At 42.3% G+C, this 16856-nt stretch overlaps 1 protein-coding gene across 1 annotated transcript; it reads right to left on the bottom strand.

Moving 5' to 3' along the window:
- Positions 1–2536: 2536 nt before the first annotated feature.
- ndst1b (N-deacetylase/N-sulfotransferase (heparan glucosaminyl) 1b) lies at positions 2537–16501 on the bottom strand. Its single transcript, XM_008277732.1, has 14 exons — positions 15915–16501; positions 13419–13901; positions 12581–12668; positions 12026–12180; positions 9683–9868; positions 8404–8532; positions 6588–6770; positions 6154–6250; positions 5726–5849; positions 4585–4759; positions 4299–4469; positions 3690–3799; positions 2884–2986; positions 2537–2780 (listed from the first exon to the last, which is right to left on the bottom strand). Exons 1-14 carry the CDS (start codon positions 16458–16460, stop codon positions 2661–2663), a joined length of 2670 nt encoding a protein of 889 aa, XP_008275954.1. The 5' UTR covers positions 16461–16501; the 3' UTR covers positions 2537–2660.
- Between the last annotated feature and the right edge of the window lie 355 nt (positions 16502–16856).

Below are 16856 nucleotides of genomic sequence, written 5' to 3'. Positions count from 1 at the left end.
AGGTTCCAGAGAAAGTCCTCTTATTAAAAACGCTGTGGGATGGATCAGAGCAGCGAGCTCTGATTGGTCACATTTTGCAGCATCACTTGTTGAGAGAAGCAGACTTCAGGCTTACTTTACAAGAACTTGTCCTGTGCTGTGGTGTTTTCTATTGTTTATGGTAATTCTAAACCAAAGTGTTTTTTTTTTTTTTTTTCAATGAATTTCTAAGCTGAGATTTATTACTGCAATATAATATTATCACTTTATCACTATAACAGTAAACTTTGTACAGTATATAGTGTATTATGTGTAGTTTTTTGGTAAGGTAGCAATTGTTTCATTGGAAAATTTAATACTGAAATGCACCGTTTTTGTGAAATTCGTGTACTAATAATATGTGAATAGTGGTAAGTAGTCTTTTATTTACTTCCTGGAACAACAGGGGAGGCCACTTCTTTTTTTTGTTTTCCCCAAACAAGGAAAGTAAAATGAACAAACACGAGATACATGCAAGTCTACCTTTGGTTTGTCATGAGATCAAGGATACTTTAAATGATCTGATTTGTTGTTCAACAGGCCTGCGTTTAATACCATAATGAGGAATTCAGCTTCTGGAAAGTGCCTCACCCTGAAGTGAAACCAAAATTGAAGCCGGTCTGGTTTTCAGCCATTTTCAAGCCAAAGACAAAGAAACTGGCAGGTTTTCTAGAAATCTCAGCACAAAAGCAGCCACAGTCACTTTGAATTGGCAGTGACCCTGAAAAGTAAAAGCGGTTTTTAATTGTCACACGGAAGCTCAGGACGAGAAAGAAGAGAAGAAAAAAGATCCAACTACTGAAAAATACAGTGGTGTTTTATTTGCAAATTAAAAAGCACCGACAATATTAGTTACACTGTAAAAATTATTGACAACAATTACAAATCTTCATCATACAGTCCAGGAGATTAGTACCATCGTTGCTGTTATGTGTTATCACTTAATACTTTATATGGAGAGACTCGGTACCTTTGTACAATAGTTGGCAGTGAGAGGACATGAGAGGAAATAATCTTAGCGACACCTTCGCACAATGAAAACATCCAAACTCCCCTCAGCACAGCACTGACAGTTCACACTATGAAGAATGGGCTGATGGAGAGCGTAAACCCAAACACATTCAATAATTTAGGTCTACTGAGGGTTTTTTTTTTCTCGCATTATGTACATTACAAAGTCAGGAAATAATGGACCGACATGTGCATTGTTATTACATCAGAACATTGTACAAAACTATTGCAATAAGAGCAGCTTTTTGTTATCTATGCTTGACATCTAGTTGCAGTGGTGACACCTCGACCGACAACCAAACGTCCGTGTGGTCTCGCTGGGCATCCTGTTGGTTTCGCCTGGTGACTTTACACGCTTTTTACCCAGAGACAGCTTTTTTTTTTTCCTCTCCCCAAAAATTAAAATCCTATAGTAAATGAAATGTAATAAAATATAAGACAAAATATACAGTTTTGACAAAAAAAAAATAAAAAATAAAAATAACCCCAATGCTGAAAACAGATTTTGAAATGCACAATGGTTTCTGTACACTATCTGAATCTATGGGACCAGAGGGCTTAATTAAGATACAGTAGCTAGCTTATGATCTTCTTCACAGATTGAAGTCGGAGGAGCCATTGTGTTAGTGTGCTTTCCAGTAACCTGTATGTTCAGAATCGATGTTTTCGCTCGAGCGCCTAAAACATTGTGCTTTCAACGTCTATCCTACTTGTTCCTGCTTTAGCCAGTTCAGCGGTCATGAAACTGACTTTAAAAAAAAAAAAAAAAGGCAGGCTGAGCTGAAAACAGTATAAATAACTGCACTGTACACCCTGCCTATGTGACAACAACAGAGCTAAAATGTTTAGTTTTGGTACATTCTAAAAATAATGCATCGCCATCAGCATTATAGAACTGTTAAAATCAGAAAAAGAAAACAAAACATAAAAAAAAAAAAAAAGAACCCTCAAAAGTCCACGTGGTAATATTTTAATGAAGATTCTGTCCTGGCACTTGTAAATGTGATAACTAGATTCTACCAAGGCCTATCAAGTAAGGCTACAACATGCAGCCTAAGTCAAGACTCCAGGTGTCCCGTTCTCCCCTCATAAAAACACTTATATCAAAGGCATTTGTAACCAATGTCTCTCTGTGGATCAGGCAGCCAACCTAGAAGTCTGTATCACGTTGCCTGTTTGCCGGCATGAACAGATGATGGTGTTCGTGCTTCTGTCACCCGTTTTCCAGAGCTGAAACTGAAGACTGCTCGAGCTTCAGACCCTTTTTCCTTTATTCCTCCTCTCTTTGATTTCCAGGAAGTTCACGTGAAGAAAAGAACGTTTGATTGAGGAGAACCAGTGATGTGATTATCAAACACTGCAGGTCCCTCATGTGCCATCACTTCCCCGTTTCTTCTTCAGGACACACCATTAGGGCTTCCTACGTTCCTGGTTTTGTCCACTGTTGCCCTTATTTGGGAAGATCGCGGTTAAGTTTTGAGGTCTAGTTGGGTATCCCGTCCTCGAATCTCAACATATTTCTATTCTCTGGCAAAACTGTTTGGGATCTTCGACCCTTCAGGCCAGTGAGCCCCAGCAGGGTAGAGCAGTGGTTCAGAGTGTGGAGCTGTGGTCTTCCCCCGGTGGTGCTGCTACCTGGTGTGGACCAGCTCTTCTCGGAGCCAGCTGGGCAGCGGCTGACCCATCCTGTAGAGCAGCTTTGACAGCTCGATGTTGTGATCCCTATAGTACTCCCTGAGGAAGCCCTGTGACTGAAGGAGACAAAGAGGTGAAGCAGATGTAAGAAACATATCTAATGCACAGCAAATGTGACTGTAAAGACATTTTCTAAAGAAGATGCAACAATGATCTTACCTCTGGGTCCATGTCAGGGTACCTGCGTCCTTTACTCTTCCCCAAACACTTTGTCTTCCCTCCTTCCAGCAGCTGACACCAAAAGCCTTTCTTCGGGTCGAACCTGTTTGTGAGAGATACAAGAAAACATTAAGAACTTCAAAACACTTCATTTAAAGTTCTGATTGTATTTTCATTGACAGTCTCTCTCGCTCTTTTCTAGCTCATGCACGTACGATCGCAATTTCTGACTTCACAAATAACCACAGTCCAATAACCACTTTAAAGAAATGCAAAATGCACACTTATTTCTTCCAGCACACATTTTAAGAGTGTGTGGGAAATCTTGTTTTGAAGAGATACACCTTAAAATGAAAAATATTTCCATATTCAAAGAATAAATTTGATGTGCTTTTAGGACTTTTAATGAGTCAGATTAACTTTTCCATGGCAAAACAATCTGAAAAAAAATGCATTATTCAAAGCAAAGTCATTTTAAATTTCCTAATGCGTGGCTGGATGGGACTGTCAATAATTGTATATATGTATTTTCATTTAATAATTACAAATGTGTTTTGCTTTGGGTTTTTTTTAGATAGTGCCAGTAGAGTGATGGCAGTGACAACCACAAAGCCTCAATTTTCTTTAAGGAAAACTGCAATATGTTGTTGCTTTACACAACAAAACAAGAGCAGAAACTGAAGCCTGACAGGTGAACAAAACTCTACATCTGCATTTGGAGTTGATTTGGAACCAGCAATGCCATAAATCAGTCGGTTCGGAAACTTGGCAGCTGAAACATTATGCTGCGACAGAGGGATACTTACGCTAAGATCTTGTGGTAGTTGATAATGTTGGCGAGGCCAAGAAACTTCTGGATTTTGTCCATGACTGAGGCAGGCTCAGTCTTCAGCATCTGTCCATCCAAAACTAACAACTGGGTGAGACACACACACACACACACACACACAAAATATCAGAGTATGAACGCGGCAGCTGTATGGAAAAGCTGTAATATGACCTCAAATGAATATCACAACTTTTTTTTTTTTTTAAACTTCACAAATAACATTTCTATGCTATTCTTTTCCATAAAGGCTTTCTTTCGGTAAAGCTGCACACACTTAACTGTAGTTTGGTTGTGTGCAGCTTACGAATTTGGAAAGTTTGGGTTGATAAGTGCTTGTTTTTCCTCTTAAGTGTCCCTAAAGGGCAGCTCCTTTCCCTCAAGGTTAAGTGGATTTAAAATACTCCCTGTAAAGAATATAGAAAAGAGAGAACCGCACTCCCTCACCACAAACCCCTTATTATAAAGCTTAATATACCCACTGGAGGGCATTTTTACACGCCGACACGAGCAGACTTAGGTTGTTGAGAAACACTTAACATTGTTGGCTGATTGGACACTGCTCATTGCTATGTGCACGGACCAATACCTGGCTGGAGTGGTAGAAATTGAGCCAGCGTTCCAGGTGGATGGCGTACCAGCCTGGCACCAGACAGCGATTCTGCAGGACCCGTAGTTTGACCGGAGCGTTGTGGCCCGCAGTGATGACGTCGTGGAAGGAGTATTTCAATGCCACTGGGTCATCGTGGGCTCTTTGGTGCTGTGGGCAGAAAGAAAAGGTCATATTACAAAGTTGTTTATTTTTTTTTTTTTAATACTTCAATGTGCAGAGGTTAACAGAGCAGGTGTGAAATTTAGAGCTGCTTCTGACAGACCTGGTACCAAGAGTAAGCTCTGTCCGCTGGGTTGATGAGGATGGTGATGATCTTGGCTTTGGGCAGGAGAGCCGCGGCCCTCTGAGCAGCGACCTCAGAATCAAAGTAGTTGGCACTTTTCTCAAAGTAGTAGTCTGAACTGGTGTTGGAGGGCAGAGGGAAGTATTCCATGTACCTAACGCACAACAAACACAGAAACACTGAGTGTGACAGGCAGCCACAGATGATCTGGTCCAATTTGCTCTCTGTAGATAAGGATAAGTTCTCTGTTCATTGTGTGGGTGATTAACCATGCACAACAGCTTGGCGCCACACATACAAATAAATAAATAAATAAATAAAACATCTAACATTGTGTAGTGTTATACAATGTTAATATTTGTGCAGCCCAGTCAGAAATTTCCAGCCTGCCAAGTAAATTTTGTGTTGGATTCTTTTCAGGTGCTGTGACGCGCGAAGCTTCGCATTAATGCAGCTCGGAAATCAATTACAGGAAACTCTGAACAGAGACTTTCTAAATAAATAGGTGTTATGTGTGATGCTGGTCCTGCCCTTAGGAATGTCACTAATGAGTGGATATGTTGGTTGGCATCATTTGCATTTTAATGCTCGAGACAAGACACTACAGGTGGATAACAACTTACATGGAGTGAGACAATTATTTTTTAGTATAACACGGTTTATGAGATTTTCTGTTTGTTTAAGCAAATTAGGTATTATTTAATCAAATATGCACACACGTTCAATAAACCAGCTGTAATGAAATACACACCAACGGTTTATTTAGGGAGTTTTCTTCCACTATCGGAGCCAGAACAGTCTCAGTAATTGCTTGTGCATCAAAACAGCCTATTTTAACTGTGGTTTTATAACTTTAAATGCACAATACCTGCAAACCTGAAATTCAAATATGGAGAGGAACACGATTAAATTGCACTGTGTTATATACTGTGACTGTAATTCATTGCACCTGGACAAGACTTGTGTTTAAATAGAGATATTGTGAAACATACACAATATGAAAATTGGTTATAATATGGAGCCACTTCTGAAACTATATCCATCGTTAGTTGTTGCTGATGAGTCACTGCTGCAGCAGCACACAAAAAAAAAAACATGAAATGAGTGTAAGGTTTCCTACCAGTCAATGCCTCTGTGATAGTTGTGTCCATTGAAGAACTGGATCTCTTCAAAAGTCTCTTTGCTGGGGTAGTTGCTGGTCAGATCAGGGTGCATGCCAAGAAACAGATAAAGTGCCGTTGTCCCTGAGAGGAAAACGAAAGAGGGAATAGTATTAAGATTAAGATTAAGAAGATAAAGGAGGAAAAAAAAACACAAAAGGTTTCAGGGAATGTAATAATAAATGTATGTAATTCTTCTATGATCAATAAGATTAACATGCTGTAAAATGCAACCAAGGCAAACGACAGGAAGAAGATAAAAACACATCACAGATTTTTAAAGAAATAATGTATTCATATGAACTTCTGCTTCCAACCGAATGAGGAACTTCACATGTAATCCTTTCTAACTCTGTCCTGTAGAGGGTGTCGAAGCACTGCGTCTCACCTGTCTTCTGAGGCCCGATGACGAGCAGTTTGGGGAAGCGGTCACATGTTTTCTCTTTGGACCAGATGTCCTTGTGCCTTTTGTCCTCACAAGGATCCTGTAGCCCACCAAAACACATAAATCATCCCTTTGTTTAAAGTGTGCTTCCTACAAAACTCGAACACGTGTAAATGCAAAAATACACGCGAGGGCAGGTTAGCCAGGTCTACTGAAGGGTCCACCAAGCGCTATGATTTACAAAGGACATTCCTTTAATAAATAGAATCAAGGCTTCATATCAAATTATATATTGGACGATCGGAATACGTACTGCTAAGGATGATTGTACATTAAATTGTATATATGAGGAACATTATAAAGACGTTAAGATTATAGAAATCTAAGAACTGCAAATTATCGCCTAAATGATATTGTCGTCAGCGTTTTCTTCTCACCTGCCAGAGGGGGTCTCTCTCAGAGGGGAAGAGACTGAAGTACTTCTGAGCCAGCTGAATAGGCGGCAGCGTCTGCATCTTCAGGTTGGTCCACGTCTGGACGAACATCACCAGGCTTTTAAAGGTGTACAGGCCGAGGCGGTCGTTCCCGTAGTTGGACAGATGGGTCATGAAGATACTAATCTGTGAATGGAAAGCATAAGCAGAGTTTATTAAAGGGGTGAAGATTAACTCAATGTGGTCTGAAGTGGAAGTGAGTGGTGCTAATTGGGGTAAAGTGAGTGCCATCAAAAATCTGTGCCATGATGTGGAATTGACTGGAGCTCAATTAGTTAAATGACTGACAATTAGAAAAATGCAAAAGTCCAGAGTCCAGTTCATAGAGTGAGTATTGCATGTTTTTGTCATCTATCATAGTAAATGTTGAGTTCTGGGACACTGAATATTTTTACTACATTCAGATGTTTTATAGATTAAACAATAAACAGGTTCAATCAAGACAACAACAAAAAAAAAAAACAAGCAGATTAATCAGTAATCAAAATAACTGCTAGTCTGTGCCCTAACTTTGACTTTGCAGTTTATATGCCTACACAGTATAATGAATGTTAATTGTGTCATCAGCATTAGTGCAGCGTCCCTGTCCGTAATAAGCCACTAAAAACACACGGGTGAATGCTTTCTGTTCAGGGTTAAACAAGTGCACTTTAGGAAAACTGTTTAGAGAAATTCACAAAGAATAAAGACCAACAACCATGAAAAATACAGAGTAACGTTTCTGATTCCACAGTTGGAACGTGTCTTGGTAATGTTTTTACTCACTGTGGGCTCATTTTTCATTGGAATATAAATTCCTGCACCGCTATGGAAACAGCACAACCATGACTAGAAGAAACCAAAAATATCTCTTGTGCAGTAAAACACAAATTCCATAAATTAATTTATTTTACTAAAATTGAAAAAGCCCAGAGTCAACAAGCACTGTATTTTATCAGGTTCCCACAGAAGCTACCAAGACTGGGGAAAAAAATGGAGGTGCTTCATACTGTAGATAATTTACCATTTACATTTGTAATTTGTTTTCATACTTCTCTATCAGATATATATAATAACACGGATGGAGTTTACCCCAAGTCAACCCAAAAGTTCCCAATTTATTTGTCATGTGATTGTTGTTCGCAGCTGAGTCACTGAAGGCCACACTGTTCTGCTGAACAAAGCAGATTGTTTTAGCTTTTTTGAACACAAACTGTTCATTTGTGGCAATTTTTTACATGAGAGATCTATGAATAAAGTGATTAGGATGAAATGTCCTGGTTTTAAGCTTAAATTTGGTTAGTTTACCCAACAGAACTGTGAAATCACACACGAGTAGTTCAAGCACAGTCGTAAAGTTGAGAATCCGTAGCGTCTTTCTGTTACGTAATGTCATTCTGGTGGGGTTTTTTTTGTTTTGTTTTTTAAGATTACATGCCTATTAAACCTGCCTGCAGGTTTTGGACTTTAGGGTGGGAAAATGTCAGGCATTGAGAAGAATATTATCATCTGCTGAGCTGGTAATAAAAGCAGCCTTTTTATATCACCACAAACACACAAACATACAAGGAATTTTCAACACTCCACTGTGTTGTGTGTCCAATAAAAGAGGCTTTCACTGTAGTGTAAAAAGAGAAAGCGTGATGCAGACATCACCGCGTGAGTCACTGACTAGTCATTGTCCTGTCCCTTGTTTAAATTTCAATTTGCACCAGCAGTTAAATAGGTTTCCAAGTGTGCAAGACAAACGCTGTGCTGTGTGGGTGTGCACTTGACTCACAGGGTTGAGCAGAACGGTGAGGAAGAGTTCTCCTCCATTGATGAGCTTGTCCAGTTCATTCGGACTGCCTGGGTAGTCTTTATAGAAGATAGTGTGTGTGAAGAGTCCACATGTCTGCCTGGGCAACACCTGTGATATAAACAAACACAAAGTCACCAAACCAGAAAAAGGAAGAGAAAGAAAAAGATCACAAGCAATGCATTCACACAAATAAACACAGACACGCACACCATCAGCCCTCCACTGAGAGCGGAGCGGAGCTGTCAGTACTGCAGGCAGTTACCCCACACATTGTTTGCTTTCAATAACATTCATATTATGCAGCTCATTTAGCCAAAGCAAACCTCTTATTCACTCTGAGTCTATATGGAAATTCATGGAAATGCATTTACAGTTTGGAGTGTCTGGGGAACTGAATATCAATCATCAGTAAGCAGTGGAGACTGTCCATTCAGACTGCGCTATCTCAAGGACGGCAACAGAGCTCTGAGACCACACAGGCTGACTGAATGCCAGCACTACAAAGGAACTGGACTGAGGCTGCTCTGCTTCTTATCAGTTCTGAAGGTCAACCTGGGAAAGAAATGGATAAGATTTCTTTTCTTTCTTTTGTACCTCTTGAATGTAATCTATTCAACTTTAATTTTCTTCTCATAACCGTATTCTTCAGCAGCGGATAGGGCTGTGAGGCTGAATAAAGTGCAGTCTTTTTTCCCTCTGTGTTGACATTTCAGTGATTGGTTGTGTGCAGACACTTGCTATGCTGTTGCCAGATATGTCAGTCTTCGTTATGGTGCTGAGGCCTGCGAGGCAGCACTACCCAGACAGGTGTCTCATGCAACACTGGTTCACTTGAGCACATTATCATCTCCCACTCCATGTAAGAAAACAACGAGTCAACAGGACTAATAAGATGATTGCCTTTTTCAGGACTTCTGTTGCCTCATCCGTGTATGCTAAATGGAAATAATATTCTGCTCATCATCTTCAGGGACAAAACTTGAGAAAAGCAGAGGTGGAGGGGGATGGAGGGATGATGGACGAAGGCAGGCCGGAGAGAAACCGACGGCCACGGGAGAGGAATAAATGCAAGAAACTGGAGGAGATGCACAGATAATTACTGAATGAAGGACAGAATATGTAGATGGTGGTAGAGAACCCTGAAAGGGATTATTGGCTGAAAAGATGTTCAGAAGCCAAGTGGAGAGAAAGCAATGGGCCTTAGGTAAGAAGATAATGAGGCTTTATGAATGCCTGGGTGTATGAGAAGTGGCCTTACGCTAATGCCGCTGTGGATGAAACCTCGCCGGAAGCGAGCGGGCTTTAGGTGTGGGTATTCCTCTGTGCTGGTCACTTTGATGCCCCACACCTTCTTCCAGGCGTCGTAGAGCTGCATGTGCACGGGATAGACACCCGAGTGGTGAGGAGCCACCGCGTAGCCCATGTTAGTGGGGATCCCGTGCTCCTGGAGATGAACGCACATGAGTGAGAGTTAGGAGACAAGAACAGCGACAGGAAAGGCATTAAAATAAGACAAGGCTCATTAACGACCGCCAAGTTGCCGAAATGTTACAATTAGAATCCCTGAGAATTTTCCTGATATCAGTAGTGGAGCGCGCCATTCCCTTGCTGGATTCACACTGAGCAAATAAGCACACAGGATTCACAGGACAACAATTTAGTATGTAATCTAGTGCAATTTTATTTAATTGATAACAGCCTCACTGTTAGTCGGTGGCTGCCTTTACACCGTGCCAGAGCTGTGGTGAGTTAATGCTCGCGTAAACCCAACATTTCCTGCTGCTGCCTAACATTAAAAAGGTCCCATATGGTGAAAATCCATTTTTATTGTGTTCTGTGGTTGTTATAAACTTGGTGGTATAAAGTAAAAGCTGTTAAGATATGAAGACATTTACTTCTGCCATGCCTCCCACAGCGAGACGGCCTCCCATCTTTGCAAGCAAGTAGGGATTTTGGCAAACTGCTACGTACACCACGAACCAATATTTGCTTAGTTCAAACATTGCATAATCGTGCCGCCCCACTGCCCGCTGATTTCAGGTGAACCAATCAGAATGAGCGCCAGTCTCATAGTTCACCAGTATCACAGTTCACCAAATTGATTTTTTTTCTAGAGCCGCTTCTGTTAACTCTAAAATGTCTTAGCCACAAGCAAAACTCACCAAGTTCTTGCAGTTGGCTGTAAGAATGAACACAAGAGGATTCATGCACTTCCAACACCAGGTCCTCAGCCGTTCTCATTTACCTATTTTTTGTATTTATTTTTTAAACACCCAATGGATTACTTTTTTGGTTGATGGAAATGTCACACAACAATAGCGGAATCCTGAGTGTTATGTTATCGATAGGTTTGATCATTTGTCCACAGGTCAGAGCTCTGCGAAAACTGTAACGCTGTGGCACATAGAGAGATGATGGAAACTTTAAGACATTTCAGACAAATAAACAAGGATTAGTTGTATTGCTGTATTATCATGTTGCCTTTTGTGCTTCAACCACTGTTTACAGCTCTTTCCTGCTCTCTGTGCTCACATTTACTGTACTTTAATACGGTGGACTTCCCAATAAAGCTGGTCTCATTTACATATTTTTCTCTTCCTGTTGTCAGACAACAGGCTCATCAGTGCCATTTTCAATCGGCTGCTCTGCGCCGCTAAAACAGAGATTTTATAACCACAATGTTTTCCAACAAAATCACCATATACATTTATTCAAAACAACGGCTGTGCTGTGAATTCAGCTGAAGTGAAAGTTACAAGGAATATGAAGTGCTGTTCTCCCACACTGATTCACGTGGTCTTCTTCAGATGCATTTAAAGCTACAGACAGCCAGTTTAGGACAGGCCTGAAAAAACCAAGGGTTAATCAGTCACGGTGAAACAAACCATCTTCTATAGTACTTTAACTTTACAAGCATATTTGGGGGAAATGTAGACTTTCATTAATAAACTAATGACTGGACAATATGGGATCTATAAAAACTGAATTGGCAGAACACAGGGTGACTATAACCGTGAAGCAGAAAACATGCTAACACGATTAGCGCAAATTGAAATCAGCAAAAAAGCATAAACAAAATGCATTTTTTGTTTATTCTTAGCTCGGAGATAATTTCTTATTTTTGCAAGGGAGTAATGGGGCAAGAAGTAGCCGCCACAGTGACCTATTGACCTTCATACCTCGAGCTTCTCAGCAAAGCAACCGACTTCCACGGTGCAATCGTGTTGTACCGCAAACTACTTGTGATGTCTGTGGCAAGACATCTGACTGCAGATGAAATTAATTTCTTTCACTTCCTAATTAAAACAATGTGAGTGTGTTTGGCTTCTCTTTAAAAACAGACACACCAGCTGCTCTTTTGTATTACTGACAAAGTAGCTACTCAAGTAGTATTTGTTGTAGCATTAAACAATACTTGCTGTTACCACGGCAACCACGAGAGTCACTAACTCAACCCAGGCTGACATCGTACATGGTGCAATTTTCAAAAACATGAATACCTTGCCTGAGACTTTCTATTTAATATGGGCTAAGTATGGACAGCTCTGATCACAGTGCTCGCCTGAAGCTGTAATATGACCTTTGCTCACTCATTACTCACCATAGCAAATTTCTTGTTGAGCAACATCTGCTCGGCCAGCACGGACTGGTTGTGGAATAGATGGGGCTGCATGTGGCTCCACATGTGAGGAAACCACCAGAAATCCTTCACATAGGAAAGCAGCAGGTCATCTCCCAGGTCCTCCTCATCAGATCCTGAACACAAAAAACAGAGGTCAGGCAATAAGAAGGAAGAGGAAGGAGGAGACAGAGGGGAGGCGAAGGGGATTAACAGAAAAATGAGGGGTGATGGGTTAAGAGGAAATTGAAGAGATAAAAATGGACAAAGACAAATAGGAAGCAAAGGTAAAATGGGGCCAGTAATGACAAGAAGAGGAAATGAAAGTCAGCGTGGCAAAGGGAGAGAAAGTTCAAATATTAGAGTGAGGCATGTAAGAAATAAGCAACAGAAAACAGAAAGTCAGAGCATGACAGAGGAAAAGAGTAGAGAAATCAAAAACAACACAAATCTAAACTTCACAAACTTAGAAGTGTCATCTCTTTCGGTTTTGTGTGTGTTCCTATCTCTGCTCAAGTACCAAAGGCTGCATCTTACCAGCGTGAAAGAATTTCCCTGAGAAGCCCAGATTGAAGGTGAAGTTGGGCACATGGGTGCGCAGCTCCCTCTGTGTCTCCAGCAGGGCCTGTAACAGTGGGAGGAAAAGGAGAATGAGTCAATACACGACGTGCTCAAACTGGTGCACGAGTGCATTAATGAGGAAGTGTGAACACCCAGGCGGTCGTGTGCCCACATACATATTTTATTGTGCAAGTTTCTTTCGGTAAACATCCAACATCCACTCCCAGTTGCCTCACTCCTCTCCTCCATTCTGTTTGATATTTTGCTCTCCTCTGATTCGGGTGTTTGTTTCATTTGATCTCCACGCTGGATGAGACTCCCAGCACACACACCCTCTCACTCTCTCAGATTCCTCCATGTTGTCAGGGTGTGATTCGTTCCTAAAAGCTTGCTGTTGCGCTGCCAGTGAGGAGGGCCTTGATGCTTCTTCCATAAGTTTTTCTTATACCCTCTGCCTCCACATGTGAGGGGAGCCTGTTCTGCTCTGAGGGGACGCAAGCAAGGAGCTTTTCAACATTCTTTGTATGTCTCTGGGCCCCTGAAATATTCATTGCTGTGGAGCTTCTGTGACAGTGTGAGCAGTGGGGCCTGTCAGCTTTGAGCAGCCTACTGGGACGAATGCATTCAAAAGGAGAAGAGGAGCAAGAAGAAGGAGGTTCTGTGTGACTGGCAGAGGATAGCACATGCTATGTGTGAGGCGATTTCTATATTTTAGCAAAGGGCTGTTGAAAACATTGGTTGATGAATAGATAAGTATGTTTCTATTCTGAGAAAAAACTTTTTTTCACACTCTGAAACACATGCACCAACTCACCTTCACATCAGGCACCTTCATGCGGGTTCCCTCTTTGCCCACAAATATGTCATCTATGTCCACTAGGATGTAGCGCTCCAGGGACAACGACAGCCTCTTCCCTGTCAGAAAGGCCACAGCGTCCACAAACACCAGCTTGTGCAGCCAGAAGACCAAATTGTTGCCGAACAGGACCCTCTGGATGCCGTCATGAAGCCCCAGGTCCTGCACCACAGACGGGAGCAGAGCGGCATTCTGCCCCATCGATGCAACGCTCTCCGCTGATTGGGTCTTGGCCAGCAACACGGGTTCGTATGTAGAGTGGTTGGACTGGAAAACAGTCCAGTCATCCCCAGGGAGAGGTCCTGGCAGGGGCTGCCCGGATCGAGTGATAAAGAGAAGCGGGGACTTGGGGTTGACTGTGCAGTCCTTCAGACCCAAATTCGAATGTAGAAAGAGGGGGAAGCCTTTGAGCTGTGCACTGAGCAGACTGTTTTCATTGGCCTGAGCAACACACAGAGACAAGAGAGAAATCACACAGATTCATCATACACCAGAGTGATGAAGACAGAAATGTATTGGATATAATTCTCCAATTTCTCCAGTCATGTGTGAAATAAGGAATGTCAGGCCTACTCAGACGTGAAGGCATGAGGCAGCTTCTACCTGCTATGCTCAATCTGCTATGCTCCAAGATTGCAGTCAAAATGAATAACCTCCCGCTGTGTCCTCCAAGATTCTAAGACTGAGGGTTCAGTGACGACTTACTGAAATTTTCCCTCCCAAACTTGTCATCCTCCGATTCCGTCTTACTTTATCTTGCACTTTAACTGAAGCCTTACTTAGAATTTCACCATCGTACGTGTGGGTGTTAGTGACAGCATCCTAAAGTTAACGCTGACACATGTCCACATGATGGCCACTGATGTTCATGCATTGTGATGTGCAAACTAGGGACTGAAAGTTACTGAAGCTTTGAAAACAATAGTTTAGAGTTTTAAAAACAAATTCCAACAGCAATATATCCGCAAATATTCTTTATCCACTATATTAAAATATTGGCCCTATTTCCACATTCTTTGGAGCCTCGCTGATTCCACTGCTGTGGGTGTAAATATGATCATAATTGCAAAAAAATCAACCAATTTATTAAAATATTTCTTACTTGATTAAAACTTATTCACCTCCAATATCTCGACAAGTTTCATTTCCTTCAACAATAATTGTGCCTGCACACTGTGGGAACAAAGTCACCATAAGATGTTGTTATTCCACCAAATGTTTTATATGCTCTAAGGACTATGCAAGAGCAAACATGTCTTTATTCTGTTTAATTACAAGTCACTAACAAAGAACCCCAGTGCACATAATCCTACAGAGCGATGTTACTTATGTTCGAGGTCAAGCAGATCTCGCAGAGTAAAGAAAACACCCAATGATAGAAATGCAAATAGAGTTTGTAGGGCGTTGGAGGGGTTAATGTGGCAATAAAAGCACTGTCAAAGCCAATTACAGATAAAATTCTGACACTACATGTCTTTATCTGACTTCTGAAACATGTCAGCAGATTCTCATTAAACTACAAAAAGTCATTAAGAGCCAATGTGATAAAGTATTCCTTAAAGTGTGTGTGCGTGGTGTTTTTGAGCTGTTAGAATAAACCCAAGTATGTAATATAAACACATTTTTGATAAGAATCCTTCCAACTCGATAATTTAAGAAGTTTCAGAAACATTCACAGTTTAAAACACACTTGTCACGGTGACGCTTAAAACTCAAAAATATCTTCTTATCTGCCAACATACCGTTTAGGCCGACTGAAGCCTGTGATAAACCAAAGTTGGACAATGCTATCAATCATGCAGATACACTTGTATGTAGGTTTGGTTCAAACAGCAAAGCAGCACTGGTCTGTGACCAGGTCATTGGGATGCATGCCCTCATTCTCCTGCTTCCTCTCCCAATAGCCGGTAAATCCCACCAGGCTAACCTTCACCTACACTGCACAGCATTTCTGCACCGTCTTCCATTCCTCCACATCTCTTTCTATATTCCTTCCATGGCTCAGAGATGGTGATTAAAACCATAACACCTGAAAACTGGCCTTGGGCAAACAAGACCATCTAGGGATTACTGAGAAAGAGAGAAGGGAAGAGGGAGTGTAGGAGCGATAGAGAGGGAGAAAGAGGGAGAGGACTGAACAGCGAGAGAGACGAAAACAAAGAGAGAAAAACAAGAGAGTGGGAGACAAAAAAAAAAAAAAAGAGTGAAGGAGAAGACAATGTAGAAGAAAGAAAAATAAAATGATATAGAGAGAACATAAGAGAAACATAACATAAGACAGTGCAGTGGAGCTGAGTGATATTGAACCAGGCAGGTCTTTCCAACTCTGTGAATCCCATCTCCTTAGAGACGGTGGAGCCAGATGGACAGGGCAGAAGGTGTGAGTGAGAGGAGGGAAAGGAGGGAGGGAGGAAGGGAGGGAGGGAGGCAGAGGGAGTGTGGTGTTGTCCTAACCTTGAAGAAGCCAATGATGCCCACTCCATATTCCACACAGTATTTGTCCAGCAGCTCTCGGTTCCAGGCGTCCAAGTTAACATACTTGAGAATGTTCTCATAAATCACCAGTGTGAAACGTCCTCTCTCTTTGTCCGTCAATGTGGGCATGTCCCCTTTACCAGGAGAGATCTCAGTCCGGTACCTGAACCGGCCGGACTCCAAGATGGCCACGATCTCCTGCCCCAGCTGAGAATACTGGCTTTCCACAAACACCAGAACCACAGGATCTGTCCTGGCCCCGCCGGGATCCACCCCGGGGCCCCCCGAGACGCTCCGCAAAGGCAGCAGTCGTGACGGAGTGACCCGTGGGTCATCTGAATCGGCGGACGCTCCCTCGGCCCCGGACACGCCCCCTCCCGACGGCTCCAGCTCCCGCTTGACGCCATAGAGGAAGTAGGCGGAGATGAAGACGCTGACGGTGCAGAAGAGGAAGAGGAGGAGCAGGGAGGTCTGCAGGGGGAGGAGACGGACCAGCCGACGGAGGCGTGTCACGCATCCCAGCATCGTCTCACGCCACACCGCTCCGCCCCACCGGCCCAGCAACACGCCTTGGGGACAGTCTCTCTCAGTGCGGGTAAAAAAAACACAGTGAACGGGGATTGATCACAACAGAGTCAGTCTTGTTACGGAGCTAAATACAAACGGCATCAAGGTAGCAGCTGCAGCAGCTACTGGAGAAAGAAATGAGACGGTCTCACTTTGGCTCTCCCTCATATTGCAGCACTGCTTATGTCACCATGGCAAAGAAATAGGGGGCCTTGTACCGCTGGTACGCACACTTATGCCTCAGAGGGAGGGCTGGCAGGTTGAGTCACTGGTGGAGAAAGATGATGGAAGACTCCATCACCTGTCCATCATGTGAACCTGTCAAGCATGTCTTGGCTCGATTCTGTTCCGCCC

Source organism: Stegastes partitus, unplaced genomic scaffold (genome assembly GCF_000690725.1).
Source record: "Stegastes partitus isolate 25-593 unplaced genomic scaffold, Stegastes_partitus-1.0.2 Scaffold106, whole genome shotgun sequence".
NCBI lineage: Eukaryota > Metazoa > Chordata > Actinopteri > Pomacentridae > Stegastes > Stegastes partitus.
This window is presented reverse-complemented; position numbering and strand designations above follow the sequence as displayed.

Bases quoted from the DNA above. Each gene is read 5' to 3' on its own strand.
- ndst1b (XM_008277732.1), bottom strand. From the start codon at position 16,460: ATGCTGGGATGCGTGACACGCCTCCGTCGGCTGGTCCGTCTCCTCCCC. The intron at 4,760-5,725 runs GTAGGAAACCTT...GTTGTGCGTTAG, and splicing joins TATCACAGAGGCATTGACTG to GTACATGGAATACTTCCCTC. The intron at 2,781-2,883 runs GTAAGATCATTG...TGTCTCCTTCAG, and splicing joins ACCCTGACATGGACCCAGAG to TCACAGGGCTTCCTCAGGGA.